This window comes from Microtus oregoni, unplaced genomic scaffold (assembly GCF_018167655.1).
Source record: "Microtus oregoni isolate MIOR12 unplaced genomic scaffold, Mior012 000160F_ref0000428, whole genome shotgun sequence".
NCBI classification, from domain to species: Eukaryota; Metazoa; Chordata; class Mammalia; order Rodentia; family Cricetidae; genus Microtus; species Microtus oregoni.
In genome coordinates, this window is record NW_024544815.1 from 330730 (window position 1) to 344576 (window position 13847).

Sequence of the window (13847 nt, forward strand, 5' to 3'; positions counted from 1 at the left end):
AGGCTTTTGTTTGCACGGCGAGGGGAGGGGAAGGCGACGCGGCCCGGGGTCTCGGCTCCCGCTGCAAACGGCGGCGGGACGTCCTCCAGGCTTTGCGCCCAGACCCCAGGGTAGCATGGCCTCTCCTGCCCCCCCCCCCCCCCGAAGCTCGCACAGATCGCCACGCCATCCACGTGCGGAAGGGACGCGGGTGTGAGGAGGTGGAGGGGGGAAACCGAGGCTGCCCGCCCCACGCCGGCCCCACCCTGCCCCGGGTCCGCCCGGGCGACGAGACGCCGCGCCAGGGCCAGCCTGGGAGCGAGGGGCGTGGCCGGGCGTGGCCGCGGGCGCGCAGGCGCAGTGCGTCTCGCCGCCGGCGCCGCCGTAGCCGCCCGCGCTGCACCACTGGCCCGAGACAGACAGGGGTCGGGGAGAGAGAGAGGGGAGGAGGCGGCGGCGGAGGCGGGGCGACTCCGGTGACCGGGAGCGCCTCAGACTGGCAGCTGCGGCGACTCCCCCCTTTGTGTCTGGTCTGCTCGGAGCCGCCGGAGCCGCTTCCCGGAGGGGTGTGGGGTGTTTCGCAAGCCCCCGCTACCCACCCCTTCCTCGGCCACCTACGTCCGTCTTCCCGCCGCCCCCCGCCCTCGGCCCGCGACGCCCAGAGCTGCGGAGAGCGAGGCGGCGGTGGCGGCGGCGGCGACGGCGGCTTCTGCTTCTTCCTCGGGCTGTGCTGGCTGTGATTCGTTCCTGAGAGCCGTCGACGGGAGGAGACCGGGCTTCTTCCACGGTGCTGGGATTTCCTGCAGGCCCCCGGAGCCGAGCGGCGGGAAGAGCCGACAGCGAGGCCGCGCGGGCCGAGCGCCCTCGGAAGGCCAGCCGGGGCCGCCCCGCACCTCCCCGCGTGCGGCGCTCCGGGGCTCGCCGGGGCCGCGACCCTCGCCTCCCCTCCCCCGCGCCCCGAGGCCCGGCCTGCTGCCTGCCTGCCTGCCTGCGCGACCCTCGCGCGATTGTTCCGAGGAAGCCGTGGACTCGCCCATGGAGGCCGGCACCTTTTTCGACCCAGTCGGTGGAGAGGATTTATTGATGTCGGAATCCGAGTGAAGCAAGCAACGAGGCGAAACTTTCAACGGAGACCCTACCCGTCTGCACTCCGAGTCCGGAGCGATGCGACTCGGGCGGCCGGGCGCCGCCGCCCGCCCTGCTGCGCCCTTCCCGGCGGTCGGGAACTTGTTCTGATCCTCAGTGCCCCCATCGAGTCCCCGCCCTCCATCCCCCCCACCCCCACCTCCGGCACTCTGGATATGTTTTCTCCCAGATCTGGATATTTTTTTGATATCGTGAAGCTACGAGGGAAATAATTGCAGGCATTTCTTCAGGGCTCTCTGCTTCTCTCCTCCCTCTCCCTCCCTCCCCCCACGGACATGCCTTCAGTTTGGGGAGCCGAGGCACCCTGTCCTAGGCGAATGAAGCCCCCCAGCCACGAGGGAGCGAAATGAAGGGAAATTCTGCAGTGGAATGAGAGCTCTCCAGCTAGGTCCTCGCATCTGCCATTTGTCCATTCAAACTGTATTGTAATCCGGGCAGGATAAATCAGACGGAGAGACGAGCAGCCTCCTGGCCGGCTTTCTCCGCCCGAATTTACTTTCCACATTTCTTTTCTTTGCCTTCCTGCTTCTTGGCTGGCCCAGGGATGACTTCCTCGCTGCAGCGACCCTGTCGGGTGCCCTGGCTGCTATGGACCGCCCTGCTGGTCAGCACTACGGCTGGTGAGTAGCCCTGGGTGGCGCGTCCGGTCTCCTACCCCAGCGGGTGGCGAGGGAGGGTGCCTGCAGAGGCCAAGGCCTGTGCTCGCCCTTCTCAACGTGTGCGCTCGGATCCCGGTGGAGGAACCTGCCAGGGAAATCACCTGCACTGTTTTCGTGTAATTTCCCGTCCCCACTCTCGTATTCCCTGACCCCTCCCCCACGGGGGGGGGGAGAAAGACATATTGGGTGTGGTATCTTGACATTTTTAGCTGTGAGGTAATGCAAGGATTAAAAATATTATTTCAATCGCTAGTGAATTGTGTCTATTAGATTTTGGAGATAGAACTGGTAGGTTTTTTCTTTTAATGTAAAGAAGCAGATTTGGTTTACAATAGAAAGAATTAAATACTCACTTGATTGAACCTTATTTTTACATTTGGGTCACTCTTTGGGAATCCGCGTTACTTTTCGTTATTTAAAAATGTTACCTAATGAATAGAATAATGTTGAGGAAGGCAGAGTGTGAGAATCTTGGTACGTTGTATAATACTGTTTGTTGCTGCCATCGTTAATGTTGTTTTGCCCGCAAGAATCTTAGCTATTCTCTGTCTTCTCAGCCTGGACATTTGTACTTTGTATGCTTTTGGAGTTACTGCTGGGCACACAAGTGTTTTGATAACTTTGCTATTAGTCATCTGGCGTCTGTTGGCTTTCCTGTCATTGAGACAACTTTGACCCCGCATCAGACTTCTAGGAGATTTGACTCCTGAAAGTTCTTTGACATTTACTAACGTGTGAAAGGAAACGGTCCTCCCCTTTCCCTTGGCCATTTCCCTTTTAATTCTCAGTCGCCTTGAAAAGAAAAAAAAAAAAAAACACAATACATTTTCTCACTGCAGTTATTTTCAAGCAACGATTTTCGTAGTCTGCGTTTAGAAAAATTTCAGGAATGAATTCTTAAATTAGTCACATGAAGTATGCATTTTAAAGCGAGTAGGCAAAGTAATGGTTTTTCAAATTTTTAAAAGTAATTTTCACATTCAGTAAAATTTTCAATGCTGTATTAGACACACAGATTATTTGTTTAATTTACATTTTAGAGGTCTGTCGTTTCCTTTTGTGAATTTGATACTATTGTCTATTGTTGATTAATATTTAGTATTTTACATTTTTGGTTGTGAGCCTAGCCTTTAACAACTGAGCCATCTCGGGCAGCCCATTATATTGCTTATTTTAGTAATAAATCTATATAGTGTTAAAATCATTGGAAGATCTGATTTGATTACATTTTGAAACTTGATGTTTCAATATTTTTGATTATTTTATTTCTTTCTGAAGCAAAACTGAAATGTTTTTCTCTAAATTTCTTTGTTAGCTGTCTAAATTCTCTAGCCACAAGTCATGTGGCTCCTGTAAAATATGAAAAGAGCAGAAAAGGCCTAGACACGTAAGCAGTCATTCTGCAGGCAGAAATAAAAGAGCGTTTTGTGTTTAAATTCTCCTGACCATTTTAGAATGCAGATTCTCATTTATAGTGTTGCCCTCATCGTTTTGTGACCAGAACTGATAAAAGTCAGAGAAAAATTAACACTGATTTCAAAACAGTTTTTATTTGGTAAATGAATTTCGTCCTCTTTAAAAAGGGTCTTTCTTATCTGTAAAGGCTCCTTATATAAATGTGGTTATAGTCCCAGATGATGGCATTTCTGAAGCTGGATCCTAGAGCTGTCATAACTGGTGTTTACTGAGTGCTTGCTATACACCAGCAATTATTAAAAGAGCTTTACAAATATTTTCTCCTCTGATCCTCCTGACAGTTCTGTAGCCTAGGCTTTTATTCCCCTTTTACAGAGAGCAAGAAAATTAAGTGCAGAGTTTTAAGTAACTCATCACAGTAAACTGAGGAGTTGGGATTATAGCCTGCATCCTTCCACACCTTCTCGGTGCCGACAGCAGGAGCAGCGGAGCCAGCAACAGCTTCCTCTCACTGTAACTGGAGCGTGAGATTTGAAAGGAAGCTACGGGTACTGGTCATGCACTGCCATGGTTCTGAACGTGTTAAAAACTTTGTCTCACTCTGTGAGTTCGAGGTCAGTTTGGTCTGCCTAGTGAGTTCTAGCCAGGGCTCCATAGAGAAACCCTATCACAGGAACAAAACAAAAACCAAAACCAACTAACCAAACAGAAAACAACTTTGCCTGATAGTGAACTGGCTTAGCAGTGCAGCTTCATTAAGTAGCAAGTGACTAGGGAAGCCATGCGGCTGGTAGCTGCAGTTAGTGCAGTGGAATGGGAAAAAATGGTGTGCACGGGGTGAATATCTATAAATTCATTAATTATATCTTTTTTTTAAATATTTATTTATTTATTATGTATACAATATTCTGTCTGTGTATATGCCTGCAGGCCAGAAGAGGGCACCAGACCCCTTTACAGATGGTTGTGAGCCACCATGTGGTTGCTGGGAATTGAACTCAGGACCTTTGGAAGAGCAAGCAATGCTCTTAACCTTTGAGCCATCTCTCCAGCCCCCTCATTAATTATATCTTTAGTAACACACAGGGACTTACTTCATACTAAATTGTTCCCTTTACACTTAATTTTTCAAGTTTTTGTGACGAGGTCTCATGATAGAGCGCTGGCTGGCATAAAACTTGACTTAGTAAAGCTCAGAGACTACAGACAGCTACCATGTTTGGCCCTAAAACCTAGGTCTTTTCAAAAGCAGTGAAGATGACTGAGAAGGACAGGCTTTATTCACTCGAGACAAGGTCTCCTGAAGCGTGACTGGCTTTGAACTCGTAGAGCTGAGGCTGGGCTTGAATTTACCTGCTTCCACCCCCCCTAAGTGATGAAATACAAGGTAGACTTGTTTTAAAACATTCCTCTTTTTGGTCTTGGAGGTGGATATGATAAGAACACATATAATTTATGGATATCTTCTGTGGAATTAGAGATAAGCTGGTAATAAATGACAGGATTTTAAAAATTACTATCTTATGTGTATGGGTTTTTTTGCTCGCATGTATGTGTGTGTGCGCCATGTGTGCCTGGTGCCTGCAGAGGCCAGAAGAGGGAGTTATAGATGCCCTGGAACTGGAGTTAGAGAGGTTGTGAGTCACCTACCATGTAGGTGCTGGAAATCAAACTTGGTCATCTGGAAGAAGCAGCCAGTACTTTTAACTGCTGAGCCATCTCTCCAGCCCTGATAAAAAGGATCTTACTCATTCTTAAAGTAAGCAGGTATTTTATTAGTATTATGAAATAATTTTATTTTGAATTTGCTTGATACAATTATAGTATAAATATATTAAAATGAATATGAATGTAATCTTTATAAAAACGAGTGCTGTGTATTCTGAAAAGAAATTCATTAGGTAATAATTTGGCCTTTGATATAAATAAGAAAAGTGTTCAGAGAAGAAAATATGACCCACCGTGTATTTTCAAAATCTCAGTTATTTCACATTTTAATTATCACTTGTTATCACTTAAGCTGTATGGATTTAATGACTTCTAGAAAGTATGAATTTCTTTTAGGACTTGGTCAGAAAAATTTTAGGATGTGTTGCCTTAACCAAACATGTATATGTTCTCGCTTTTATTGTTGATATAGTGCTTGACAAAAAGTTTAACCTTTTACAGTTTTTGTTCAAATATGCATGACTGTAGTGGCCAGAAGGATAGGTAGAGGAGTATTAGGGTAGGTAGAGGAGTATTAGGGTAGGTAGAGGAGTATTAGGATAGACAGGATCCAGAAGAAGGATAGGCAGAGGAGCATTAGGATAGGTAGAGGAGTATTAGGGTAGGTAGAGGAGTATTAGGGTAGGTAGAGGAGTATTAGGGTAGGTAGAGGAGTATTAGGGTAGGTAGAGGAGTATTAGGATAGGTAGAGGAGTATTAGGATAGATAGAGGAGTATTAGGATAGGTAGAGGAGTATTAGGGTAGGTAGAGGAGTATTATTAGGATAGGTAGTGGAATGTTAAGATAGACAGGACCCAGAAGGGAGAACTGAAGTACCCGCTGGCAGACATCTGTCATGCATACTGTTTGCGGTTATTTTGTAAATCTTAATGGGGTGATACAAAGAAAAGATGCCTGCCCGTGCTCAGCCATCTCATGACGAGATACAGGTTAGAGTGCCTGCTATTTGAACCAAGGGTGGCACTTGGTGGACTGTTAGAATTTTGAAATTTCTTCCTGCTACCTCTTTTTTTTTTTTTTTTATTTTCTCTGGGTATCTTTTTGCTCTTCTCAATTCTCTTTTAAAATACCCCTCCCCCTGAAGCCCTCTGTAAAAAGAGCAGTGAAAACACTTCCTGGCTTCCTAGCCGCTTCTTCCTTTCTGCTGCTTTCCAGTGCAGATGCCACCAGGTTCTTTTCTTTAGCTTTTATTTATCTCAGCCTTTCTAGTGCGGGGAACACCGAGTGAGCCACCACAGCCAGCCAGCAGTAGTTTTCTAGTCAACTTCCAGCTCTTTGACTTTTACAGAACTCTGTTCTGCTGCTGCTCCTCCTCTCCCTGCTGATTTCCCTCTTTGCGATTCCTCTCCTAGGCTTTAATTATCTTCGAAGTAAACGATGCCTAAGTGAAGTGTGCAGCTGGAACTGGAAGTCCTGAGTTCCTGCTTCCTGTTACTACTGCTGTTTACTTTGGGCAGATTCCCTGTGTTGGCATTTGGGAACTGTGGGCATGATCTAGATGACACTATACTTATGTAGTGTTTTTGCATATTGAATGAGGAAAAATAGTGGCCTACATAATTATTAGTAGGCATATAAGCACTTTGAATGATATGTTTGCCTATTTATTATGTGTATTTTTTTCTTACATTGATATGGTCAAATTTTATAAATCCTTGTGTATACTGGGCAAAACTGTATCCCACTGAGAAATACCACAGCCCCAATATTTCAAATTTACCTTAGATTGGAGAAATTTTGAGGCATTCTAAAATTGTAACAAATTACATTGAGAAAAACATAATTTAAAAACGTTTTACAGGAAGGTGTTGGTGCGTGCTCTTAATCCCAGCACTTGGGAGGCAGAGGCAGGCAGATCTCTGTGAGTTTGAAGTTAGCCTGGTCTACAGAGCGAGTTCCAGGACAGAATCCAAAGCTACACAGAGAAACTCTGTCTCAAAAAAAAAAAAAACCCATAAATAAACAAACAAATAAATAAAGTTTTTATATTGAGCGCATATGTTGAAGTAGCCCCACGAAAGTGTAAAGAAGGGCTCTGTGGGGCTTTAATGAAAATAGAGGATTGGTGCACATCAGATGTGTAAGGAGTGCTCTAAAAATATAAGTTTGGAAAGGACTTTAAAATGTACTTTAAATAATTAGAAGTTTAATAAAGATTAATTCATCTGGGTTGGAGGTGGATACCTTTAATCTCAGCACTGGGGAGGCAGAGGCAGGAAGAGTTCCAGGCCAGCCTGAAACTGGAGCTGTGTAGAGAGACCTGGTTTCATCTGCTATCTTGTCTGTCATTCATTTTAATTCCAAGCGTTTAAATTGAAAGTAAATAGTGCTAAAGTTAGTTTCAGCTCAGCCTTTTAAATATGGTACATTTTAAATCAATGAGATCTAGTTAATTTTTTAAGCTGTTTCTTTTTTTTTTTCTTTTGTTTTTGAAAACAGGGTGTCACATTGTAGCCCAATCTGACCTAGAACTAGCAATTTTCCTGCCTCAGCCTTCCAAGTGCTGGGATTATGCGCCTGAGCCAACATACATACATACATACATACATACATGGTTTGATATTTAAACTTAGGTTAATGTGGTTTTGTTTTTTGCTTTTTTGAGCAGTGTTGAAGAGTGAACTGAGGACATTCTGTACATTCTAGGCAAGCACTCACCACTGAGCAATTCTCCAGGCCTTCAAATAGTTTAATGTGGCTTCACTGGTTTTTTTATTCATATACCATATAATTCAGCCACTTAAAATATATAATTTAGTGGGTTTTGATATAATAATTCATAATATGTAAGATTTGCCATTTTAAACTTTTTTTCCCCCTTCCCTGAGACAGGGTTTCTCAGTGTAGCCCTGGAACTCACTCTGTAGACCAGGCTAGCCTCAAACTCAGAGATGCCCTTGCCATTGCCTCCTGAATGCTGGGATTAAAAGCGTGTGCCACTATTACCCAGCTCATTTTAAGCATTATTAAATGTACATATTCACACTGTAAATTGGGTATAGTATATGCCTTTAATGCCAGCAGGCAGGCAGGCAGGTGAATTATGAGTTTACATGTTCTAAGACTGTCAGAGCTACACAGAGAAGCTCTGTCTCCAACAGCCAAACAATAACAACAACAACACCCACATACAGGATAGAACATCCTTTGAGTAGTACATCTAATGGGCACAGAAGGAATCGCATTAAAGTATAGGGTGTTGCCAAGGAATTATGAATCTTTAACAGTGAAAAATAATGTCTGGCAAGATGAGAGGTAAACATGTGATTAGTTAGCACTGCTCTTGAAAGGTACAATTTAGCATCCTGTTTTGCTTAGCACTATAACAAGCACGAGTAATATAGTGTGTAAAGGAGTTGGTCATTGGTAGGTTAACCGAGGGAAGCTATCAGAGTGAGGAGGGTCTTTGTGGATTACTGTATCCTTTCTGGAGTGTTACTTGGTGTAGTTACTTCTTTCATTTTGATACATCATGGAACCTGCATTACAGTAGAGAGAGTTCAGAGGATAACTTGTGACCTTGGTTCTCTACCAAGTGGGGCTGTGGGACTGAACTCAGATGATTGAGCGTGGAGGCGAGCACCTTTACCCACGGCCATCTCTGACTCTTAAAATTCACCATTGAGTTTTAATTAGCGCTCAGTACTTTTTTTGCTGTTGAATTTTGGAGCTGTTAAAGGCTATAATACTCACTAGTATTTGATTAAGCCTAGAAGTGTTACCTTTCTTTCTGTTCGTGAGTTACAGGAGTCACACTCAGGTCTACAGGCTGCATTTCCCCAATCTTGTATGTGTCTTTTCTTAATTTTTAGCAACTATGTGTTCAAACCACATGCTTACACATGCTAGGCAAGCACCACCACTGCCTCACAATCTCTACACTACTTTTAAAATTTGCTGTAAAACAAAAACTACTTCAAAATAAAAATTTGTGGGCTGGAGAGGTGGCTCAGTGGTTAAGAGGACTGGCTGTTCTTCCACAGGTCATGAGTTCAATTCCCAGCAACCACATGGTGGATCACAACCATCTGTAATGACATCCGGCGCCCTCTTCTGGTGTGTCAGCATACATGGAGGCAAAATGTTGCATACATAATAAATAAATCTTTAAAAAAAATTTGTGAAAAACTACACATACTCATTTCAGAAATATTAGAAAATATCAGAAAGATAAAGAATAGTAGGGAAAAAAATCACAGTCTTTACCTAGAGATGAGCCTTTTTTATTTATTTTTTTGAGGCAGGGTTTCTCTATAGCTTTGGAGCAGCTCTTGTAGACCAGGCTGGCCTCAAGCTCACAGAGATCTGCTTACCTCTGCTTCCCGAGTGCTGGGATTAAAGGCGTGTGCCACCTCTACCTGGCTAGACATGAGGCTTTTTGAATATCATACTCTTCCCCCACCCCAGAACTGAACGTGGAACCCAGGACCTCACTCAAGGGTAGGTACTACCCCAAACTCCTCTTTGCATATCTTCATTTTGATTTAAATGTTTTCCATGCAACCATTTAAAGTTATACTGTGCATGACATACCGATGTATGCACCTGTGTAACTTCCAAACCTAGTTTTTATAATGAATCTGCAACCTGAATTATAATTAATTCTTTTTTTTTAAATATTTATTTATTTATTATGTATACAATATTCTGTCTGTATGCCTGAAGGCCAGAAGAGGGCGCCAGACCTCCCTACAGATGGTTGTGAGCCACCATGTGGTTGCCGGGAATTGAACTCAGGACCTTTGGAAGAGCAGGCAATGCTCTTAACCACTGAGCCATCTCTCCAGCCCCCTATAATTAATTCTTTAAGGCCAGGTTTCACTATGTAGCCCATACTAACCAGAACTCCTCCCTCAGCCTCCTGAATTATGGGATTTTGGTGTGTGTCACTTTAGTTGGCGTCTAGAAGCCAAAACTCACTTATTTTTTGATATTGGAGACTGAGTCCATGTGTCCTTGATGTGTGTGCCCTCCCCTCAGGTCTGCAGCCCCAGCCTTGGACTGAACTGAGGGGTGCTTTCTAGTTTGTCTTTTTGTTTTGTTTTGTTTTGGTTTGGTTTTGGTTTTTCAAGACAGGGTTTCTCTGTGGCTTTGGAGACTGTCCTGGAACTAGCTCTTGTAGACCAGGCTGGTCTCGAACTCACAGAGATCCACCTGCCTCTGCCTCCCGAGTGCTGGGATTAAAGGCGTGCGCCACCACCGCCCAGCTCTTTTTCAGTTGTTTAATCTGCAAATAGGCAATGTCTTCTCTCTCTCTCTCTGTCTCTCTCTCTCTCTTTCTCTCTCTCCCTCTCTCTCTCTCCCCCTCCCTCTCCTCTCTCGCTCACTATCTTTTCTTTTTTCATCATTTCATTCAATATGATGTCAAAAACCTCTTCGTTGCCTTCATGATGTGTGTGGATTCTCATTGCTTTTTACCAGTTCCACCGCTACCCCCTCTACCCAGACACCACCACCATCTTATCCTGTGTAAAGTTGCACCAGTCTTCTTCCGTTTCTGTCAACACTTACTATACTATTTTAACATAGTAGCCTGGCGACCCTTCTCCTGTTCCCCCTTTCTTCGTGGTACTATACTATTTTAACATAGTAGCCTGGCGACCCTTCTCCTGTTCCCCCTTTCTTCGTGGTTCTAGGGTTGCCTGTGCGAGGCTGGTGCTGTTCCACTGAGCTATCTTCAGTCCCATTTACTTTTTATTCTGAGACAGAGTCTCAGAAAGTTGCCTAAGCTTGCATTGAATTCAAGAGGTAGCACAGCTGATCTTAAAACTTGTGATCCTCCTGCCTCAGCCTCCCCAATAGTTAAGATTATAGACCTGCATCACCAGGCCCCGTTTAAATCATGACATTTCTTTAATTCCTCCAGTACCTCTCCGTGTCACTTGAAATAATACTCACAAGTCATCTCAAATACATGTAAAAAACATGGTATGATGGTAAACCCTGTAATTCCAGCCCTTGGAAAGGGGAGTAAGAGGCTCAGAACCCCAAGGTCATCTGGGTTACATAGTTCAAGGATGCCTGGGACATTTATTCTCTGCAAAACACCCCAAGGTGATCTAGCCCTACTGTTGATGACATCACGAACCAGTTTCTCTCTCGCTCAACTTTAATCCTGCTTTTAACTTTACAGAGAAAAGTTCAGGAAGTTGGGGCTGGAGAGATGGCTCAGTGGTTAAGAGCATTGCCTGCTCTTCCAAAGGTCCTGAGTTCAATTCCCGGCAACCACATGGTGGCTCACAACCATCTGGAATGAGGTCTGGTGACCTCTTCTGGCCTGCAGCCATACACACAGACAGAATATTGTATACATAATAAATAAATAAATAAATATTAAAAAAAAAAAAAAAAAGTTCAGGAAGTTAGGTATTTTAGAAAAGGTTTTTGAGCTGCCTTATACTATATCACTTGATAGTGGCTACAGTTAATGAGTAAATCTGTGTGCTGAGGGAGTAAGGGAGGAGTCACAAACAGTTGTTTTTTTTTTTTTTTTTTTTTTGGTTTTTCGAGACAGGGTTTCTCTGTGGCTTTGGAGCCTGTCCTGGAACTAGCAAGGTTCCACTGTGTGTAGCCTTTGCTGTTCTGGAACTTGCTCTGTAGACCAGGCTGACTTTGCTCAAACTTTTTATTTATTTATTTATTTATTAGATTTTTGTTATGTTTGTTTTATATGTATGAACATCTTGTCGGCATGTATGTATGTGTACCACATGTATGCCTGGTGCCCTTGGAGGCCAAAAGAAGGTGTTGGATCCCATGGAACTGGAGTCACCTTCTGGGTGCTGGGAACTGAGCTAAGGTCCTGCAAGAGCAGCAAGTGCTCTTAGCGATCTCTCCAGCCCAGGCATTTCTTGAGCGTTCAGTGTATTTAAGTTCTTTTTATATTTATATCTGTTGTCTCACCGTCCCTTAAACAGGCTGAGCAATATTATTTTTCTGTTTTCTTTTCCTGTGTGCATATGGCTTAGCTTTGAACCCAGGGTCTAAAGCATCTGGCTAAGAGCTTCGCATTGGAGCTCTCAAAACACTATTATTATTATTGTTCTTTCTGTGGACAAGTACACTGACTGAGTGGGAGACTTGAGATTAAGATCAGGACTTTATTGCTTCAAAGCAAGACATTCATATAACATACAGTGTTACCCTGAATGTAGAAAATGACTTAGAAACCGCGTGTGGTGGCCTATAATCTTAGCACTTGGGAATTCAAGGCCACCGTGGGAAACTTAATGAAACTGAGTCTCAAAAAGTGCTGACTGTTCCCAACCAAGTAAACAAAAAACTTGAATGCGCTGTCATTGTAGCTCCCGTAGTGTGTAGGAAAACTTGGGGCTTAGTCCCTAACACTGTGCAAACTGTGGTGGGGCAGGAGTCTGGGGAGGAACATCAGGAGGGCCAGATTTTCAGTGTCATCCCAGACTGCGTAGTAAATTCAGGGCCAGTCTGGACTATGTAGGAACATACATTTAAGCTGGACAGTGGTGGTCAGTGCCTTTAATCCTAGCCCTGCAAGGCAGTAGTTTACAGAGGGAGTTCCAGGACAGCCAGGGCCACACAGAGAAACTCTGTCTTGAAAAGCCAAAACCAAAACAAACCAAACCAAAAACTTCCATGCATTTAAAATAAACAACCCCCCCCAAAAAAAAATCAAAAATATTTTAAATACTTAAAATTTTACATTTAGTTATTAAAGAATAATTGATCAACTGAATTGTCTCAGTTGTAGTCTCTCATTTTGCTACAAATTATAGCAGATATTTGAGATTTTGTTTTCATTTGTAATGTTCAAATGTCTGTGGATAAAACCTTCCTTCCCTTGAAGACGGGAAGCTTCTGTTGTGGAAAACAACAGAGTAGGAGTGTGATGATGACATCATCTAGTTGAGGATGTGTTTATGATGTTTCCGTGTGTTCATAGTGATTAGAACCCCTAGGGACCGGTCTAGCATGAAGAGTAATTTATATTTAGTGACTGCACCAAAAGCAGTGTTGCTGTGATAAGAAGGCAAGATTAACCCAGTTCAATGGCGATGCTGTTGAGTTGTTTTTGTCCTTTGGCCAAAACCCATGTGTTACGAAGAACGTTAATTTATAAATTTACTTTATCTTTTAGCGCTAACCTTTTCCCGATTATACAGCTACTCTCTAGGAATCATTGTTTGTCTTTGTTTTATACTGAGATTTCTGAGAAGCCACCACTCCTGGCTCAGTCATTCTTTTAAAAGCAAAAGATTGGGTTGGGGACTGGAGAGACGTTTTAGTGGTTAAGAGCACTGGCTGCTCTAACAAAGGACCCAGGTTCTGTCCCCAGCCCTTGTGTGGACCTTACAACCATCTGCAAATCCAGTTCCAGGGAATCCAGTGCCCCCGTCTGGCCTCCAAAGGCACCAGGCACACACACATAAAGCGGAGGCCAAATACTTGTCTTAGTTAGTTAGGGATTTTTATTGCTGTGAAGAGACACCATGCGCATAGCAACTCTTTTTTTTTTTTTTTTTTTTTTTTGAGACAGGGTTTCTCTGTAGCTTTTGGTGCCCATCCTGGAACTAGCTCTTGTAGACCAGGCTGGCCTCGAACTCACAGAGATCCACCTGCCTCTGCCTCCCGAGTGCTGGGATTAAAGGCGTGCACCACCACCGCCCGGCCGCACAGCAACTCTTATAAAGGAAAACGTTTAATTGAGGTGGCAGCTTATGGTTTCAGAGCTTTTCCATTATCATGGAGGGACGTGGTGGTGTGCAGGCCAACCTAAAGAGGTAGCTTGAAAGCCTTACATCCTGGAGGCAACAGAAGTGGTGTGTCTACTGGATGGTATATTGAGCATATGTGAGACCTCAAAGCCTGCCCCTGATGTGGGGTGTCCTTCTGTATATATGTTGCTCTTATTGGTTAATGAATAAAGCTGCTTTGGCCTATAG

General features: G+C 44.2%; 1 protein-coding gene across 4 annotated transcripts in view; it reads left to right on the forward strand.

Annotated features, from left to right (window-relative positions):
* Positions 1 to 356: 356 nt before the first annotated feature.
* The window catches only part of LOC121445144 (bone morphogenetic protein receptor type-2), a 95617-nt gene continuing 82126 nt past the window's right edge, over positions 357 to 13847 (forward strand). For all 4 annotated transcript variants that reach the window (XM_041647155.1, XM_041647152.1, XM_041647154.1 and 1 more), the window contains exon 1: positions 357 to 1745. In XM_041647155.1, the coding sequence (XP_041503089.1) occupies positions 1670 to 1745 (76 nt within the window). In that variant the 5' untranslated portion in view covers positions 357 to 1669. The remainder of the gene's footprint in view (positions 1746 to 13847) is intronic.